General features: G+C 39.5%; 2 protein-coding genes across 2 annotated transcripts; both read right to left on the minus strand.

Moving 5' to 3' along the window:
* Positions 1 to 2,967: 2,967 nt before the first annotated feature.
* Positions 2,968 to 3,387, minus strand: PHALS_07777 (uncharacterized protein; the record flags this gene model as incomplete). The annotated part of the gene is made up of 1 exon (XM_024721305.1): positions 2,968 to 3,387. The coding sequence occupies one exon, from the start codon at positions 3,385 to 3,387 to the stop codon at positions 2,968 to 2,970; it is 420 nt and encodes a 139-aa protein (XP_024586417.1).
* A 516-nt stretch (positions 3,388 to 3,903) lies between these two features.
* Positions 3,904 to 4,338, minus strand: PHALS_07778 (uncharacterized protein; the record flags this gene model as incomplete). The annotated part of the gene is made up of 1 exon (XM_024721306.1): positions 3,904 to 4,338. The coding sequence occupies one exon, from the start codon at positions 4,336 to 4,338 to the stop codon at positions 3,904 to 3,906; it is 435 nt and encodes a 144-aa protein (XP_024586418.1).
* Positions 4,339 to 6,070: the final 1,732 nt, after the last annotated feature.

Here is a 6,070-nt window from a genome sequence, read left to right on the forward strand (position 1 = left end):
TTAGGAAAATCTATATTTTTTCAATTAGGCGGCTTTTGCCGCAGATAACAATAAATAAAAATCAGTTTTGGATTTTAAACGGAAGAGTAATTAGCCTTGGTTTAAGGCAATAATTACCTTTGGAGTAGATGGATTGCGATCTGCTAACTCGTACTTGCTCTAAGTATAGAACGAGAGGTCGGTGACCTGAATTACCCTTACTCTAAGCGCAACACTACGACAGCCCCGCTGCATAGGTGGCTTATCCTAAAATCAAACCGAGAAATACAGTTTACGTTCTAAACGGAAGTTCATTAGCCTTGAGTTAAGGTTATAGTCAATTTTGGAGTAAGTGGATTGCGATCTGCAACATTCGTGCTGTTCTAAGTATGGAACAAAAGTCACCAACCTTAACCAAGCTTTCGTTAAGCGAAAGAGCTACGACAGTCCCCCTGCAGTTCTGCTATCCACAATAATATATCATGTACTGCATAGCGTGAGGCTATCAGTGCAGCGGGGCTGCTGTAGCGTTGCGCTTAGAGACAGCGTAATTTAGGTCACCAACCTCTTGTTCTATACTTAGAACAAGTACGAGTTATCAGATCGCAATCCGCTTACTCCAAGAGTAAGTACTCATTACTCAGACCCGATTTTTATTATTTTTATCTGCGGCAAAGCCGCCTAATTTTAAATGTATAGATTTCCTAAGTATATATAGTAAAATCTAAATACATGCATAACTACTGGCTACCCAGCCACATTTCGTGTTCTTGTTTGGATGCAGTCACACCATGCGTATCTCGTGTGAACACACACCCCTGTTACCACGGTATGTGTAACCCCATTACAATCAGCCACAAGCTTTTCCTTCCGGGTCTCCATTACCTCATCCATCCCAGTATTTGGCATGATACTTCATCATAGTACCATGCTTTGGCACTTGGGCTTGATCCTTAGTCCGAGGGTAATATTGGAAATTATGTAAGGTGTACGCACATCACACGTTGTTCGATGCTTTTAAGTGGTAACTGAATTATTTTAATGTTAAAATATTAAAGTTTGTCAATTCTTGTATGCATCTCTTACTAACGTCGTAACCTACAGCTTTTAGCTTCACATAATTCACTGTCACCCACTTCCTGATTGCGGCTGTCACGCAATTACAGGGGATCAGATGGAGTCCACATGTTAATAAGACTCTCTATGAGGTAGAAAAAAAGCACTTTTCTTCATATTGTTGAAAGAAAACATTCCTTGCCAGATTCTGTATGCTGAATCTTTAGAAATGGTATACGCATGTCGAATAGCGGCTCACTTCCGGCTCGAAGTGCAGCTCGCGTATTGTCGTTTGCTGTCGCAGTGTACAAAGTCGCTATCATGAATGAAAGAGTAGTCGGAAGGAACAATCAGCTTCAAAAAATCGCTAATATGATTATAATAAACACGCAAGCACGACGAGATAGCGAAGTCGTATACACATGAAAAGAAATAGAAATTTCCAATTTTCATCTTTTTGAAAATAAAAGTTTGTCATCATAAATTCTAGATTTCTAAAAACTGAATGATCTTTAGATCGTATTTTAGGACCATAAGTCTTGATCTCCCGTGTGCTTGTACAATCAATTGGACGTGAAAGCTTCGACTGTCGCAGGCACGTGCGTTGTTGGCTCTTCTTGCTAAGGATTATCGCAGATTGCACAGAGACAACACTTAAGATGGCGGCAACGATAACGTGATCATAAGGTTAAGCGCGGGATTTTATGGAAGAAACAGCTTGATGTTCATCGAGAAAACCTTCAAAAGAATGCAAGCAGTCAAATTTGAACCACTTTCGTTCGATTGCTTTAAGAATATTTAAGAAATGATAATGTTCCAAGGTCTCAACATTGCGTTTCTAAGAAATCGAAAATGTCTTTTGTAAAGAAAAGTTTGCATATTATAAATGTATTGATTTAAGGTACATTGTCCGCTCGACTGTCGTACATTCTTCCATACTTGATTGCGCAATAAGTCAATTTATGTAAAAGATTGTCGTGTCATGAAAGTTGACGGAGATAATCATCTGACTCGCTCACATGTCGTGCTTTACATAATCGGGACGGTTTTGCATTGAAGAAAAATTGATTTTATCTGGATATAAAGGTAAACAGGTAGCACAATTAATGCGTAGTTGAATTTACCACCTTTAAGAAATGTTTCTACTTTCCAGATTAAAAATCTGGAATGTCTAATTTAATTGTGGTTTTGTGCACCTGCTGGTGAGTGCTGAACGCTACAATGACATGGATAAGGGTGAGAAGCCCTATACATTTATGGATATCGATGACGTTGTAGTCTCTCGCCTTGGTCGTAATACTCACATGGACTTACAGTAGCATGGCACATATGTACACCGGAATATAATGTCAATGAGTATTGAAGTTTACTGGCGTGTGTCACGTAGACAATTGTTCAAACCAGGTCTGTAGCCCTTAACACGGGTTACAAATACTTTGTATGCTAAGATTCTCTTCCTTAGAATAGTTACTCTGTAGATTTAGAATTTGGTCAAGTGCAGGTTATGCATTTGGAAGTATCATGGTTAAATGGAAAGGCTAGAACCTTCCCGTAATCCTGCTCGTTTACCAAATCCTGACCCTAACTTTTGCGCCTAACCTTATATGTACTGTATAACAATGTACTATTTCTATATCGCACAATATACAGTACCGTATGGTAGATGTATCACTTGATTAACCTGAACGGATTAAATGATGGGCCAACAACGCTGCTGCCTTTGATTGATGATCGCTATACTAAAGATAGAGTGCTGATTATGCCTGGATGTATCACCATCATCCTCATCTCTCGTCGCATCTAATGGCGGTGAGCAAAGGATTGCCACAAGTAAAACTAAAATTCATATTAGCACTAAGAACGTTGTAACCACTTATTACTACGAATTTCTCTTTTTATAGTAGTTGAGCACTACATACATAATACTATTACTTACAACTCGAGGTCAAACATTAAGTCGTTACTCGTCGTAGTATGTGGATAAGTTGATGGAGCTGATCGATCACAGCAACATGTACATGCATTCCTTTCATCATCGTCATCTTCATCCCATATCCATCGGTCAGAACATTTTGCAATGTATTGATGCGTCTGTGCAGGGATTGATAATGGAGTCGTAGGACGTTTACAACTGCGTAGTACCACTGAATGATCCACATTCTTCTCATCTCGATCTTGTTGATGGTGTAACAAAAGCTGTTGATCTTCACGACTGAGTGTATCACTACCTCTTTCCGAATCGCAGTCAGTCTCGTCACCCGATAGATACAAGAGCTCGTCGTCATTTAAGGCTTTATTCACACTATAGAGAGATGTCCATAAAGGCAAACTTTGAGTGTAACCTGGTGGCATGTTTCGATTTCCAAGTTAGAATGGAAGGGATACGTTACTGGTATTGTGCCAATTGCAAACTGAGGCAAGTCTGCAAGCTGTTACAGAGTGTTGGTCGATTGCACTACAAACTGACGCGAGTGGCAGCACCAGGCAAAATGTTGCACACGTCTGAAAAGAAAACAGTGATTGGCTAAGAAATGTGGTTGAAGTATTACGATTGGTTAAAATTAAATAATTTTCCGACGGGATTGCAATTCTCGTATTCCATACAAGATACCGAGCACAAGAACTTTCTTTCAGTACTGATAGTACTATTTGACAGCGATCACGTTCTACGCAGATACTTGCGGTCTTTCGACAAAGTTTGAATACTTAGATTAAATGTTGAAGTGCGAGTCCATTGGTGGCAATTGCTTTGGCAACATTGCCAGGACGTTCTAGTAAGACGTGTATACTGTAAGTGTATACCCAAAAACTGTAGAACTGAATAACACAATGTATTATAAATATATAGCGACATGTACTTAACTAGTTTTACAGGTCCATAGGAAAAATAACTTCGTCGTCTGGTCCGTTCGTTTGGTTGAGAGTTGAAGTGACTCCATTCAAGTGTAAAGAATGTATCTGACGCTGTATTTTACGAGTGTGTGAATGTCCATTGTGCGATTGAAAAAATGCCACATTACGGTAAAGAATTGGGTCGTCTTCATCAAGCTCGTCTTCAACGTAACTGAGGCACAATCGGTGCATTTCAGCGTCGTATGACAAGTCAAGACTTTCGTTTTCACTGTCTAAATGAACTGACTTGTTGTGATGATGTGGAATACTAATCGGAGCGGAGTTTTTCAAATGAATTTTATCATGATGCCATGGCCTTGTAGATTCAGAGTCACTATCGGACATGTCCGTGTCGGTATAGGAAGATGGCAGATGATGTTGCTGGTGTTGCTGGTGTTGCTGAAGTGACATTATCCAACTGGAAAATGAATGCATGTCTTCGAACAATGACGAGAATTGAATTATGAAGGTCTTTTTAAAAAAAAGAAACAATGGCTTGTCTCTACGCCGTTTGAATTTGTGGTACCAGCAGTATTTTCGGCGTGCAACCCGGAACACTGACGTGTTTTGATTGGTTGTTAGTATGATGACACAAGCCAATCAAAAGAGCGAAAAGAAGACGTGGCGAGACGATCGTTTTTGTACGCATGAAGTGATGACTGGACGCATGCTATGAGAAGGAAGTAATTTTAACGTGCTGCTATTAATGAAAAGTATTTGACTACTATTTAGTATCCGGAAGGTACCGAATATATCGAATGATGAAAGATACACTTGGATTATGGCAATCAAACCATCTGCTTATAGCGAGTTCCAAGCCATTGAAACGTGTCATGTATTCAATCTGTTGAAAGTAATTCAGCAGTCTGCCCTGCTCAGGACAATGGCTTCATCCAGCATCCAACTTGTGGTACCGGCTCGATAGATATAAGAAATGATTGCGTTCTAAGCCTAGTTCTACTTTCGTAATCTTTGCACGATGATACCGTATATACCCAAGCCAGTCGTACATTTTTCAATCTCGAAGCAAGGCTGGCACTCTGGGGTACGTAGGTTATGGAACAAAAGATTAATATACAGTATACATTTAATGATCTTAAAAAAGAGTACAAATTTATAGTAATCAAAGTCATATTTTGAAAATAATAAAATCTTGATGAAAGTATGATATTGCATTTGACTACCGATCATATTGTTACTTCTGAGAAACAAAAAAAAATATGGAGTTGTGCTGATGATGGCGAAATACGTACCCAGTTATGTTGTCGGTAGAACATGTGACCAGCTAGCTTCTCGCAACGCATTATAAAAAACTTATAAGTATATACAATAACTTTGAATTGGCTGTTATTTGAAAAAATGCCACTCTTTCACCTAAGATTACGCAAGAGGCTCTGCGTTCTGCGTCGCCCAACCCTCTGTGCGTTTGTTTATGCCGAATCATGGAGCCAAAAGCTCCCTGTGTGCAAACTGCACGGTTACTTAGGTGTTCTTGGTAGCACTGGTCAACAAATCCGATGATTGAGTTGAGATTAAACTGCACACTTAAACAGGAGAGACTTGAGACTATTACTTTCCATTGAAAGAAGTTCGTGAGGCGCACCATAAGCGACGATCTTCAAGATACTTAAGAAACGCCTTTTGTGTAACTCTATTTCGGACCTTAGAGATCTAATTTAACATCATCTTTACTGGTTCAGTCCTTGCAATAAACTAAGTTTACATCAAGCTAACGGTATTGGGCACGTACGCACCAATGCATAGCAGAATCACCTAGGTGATGCCAATATGTTACCGGCGATAAAGCTTACCCTTGACAATCACAGAGTGTACCTTCTCGGCTCAGAGCTATTTGTCATCTATCAAGATAATGCGTCGGTATGCAAAGCAACATCTCTCACAGAAATCGGCAAGATAAAAAATTCTTCATCACCAAATACAATGCGAGATAGAGTACAAGTCTGGTCGGATCAATGTAATGATGGACATCCTCTGTCGCCGGAATTCTGCTCAGTGACTTCGTCTTTTGTTATCGTATTCGATGCGATGATATGGATAATAACAATTGGGAGTAAAAGATCGACAAATTTGATAGGAGCATTCCCAGTGGTAAACGTTAATCTTAGTTATATTGTACTGCTCA

The sequence above is a fragment of the Plasmopara halstedii genome (genome assembly GCF_900000015.1).
Source record: "Plasmopara halstedii genome assembly, contig: Scaffold_3120, whole genome shotgun sequence".
NCBI classification, from domain to species: Eukaryota; Oomycota; class Peronosporomycetes; order Peronosporales; family Peronosporaceae; genus Plasmopara; species Plasmopara halstedii.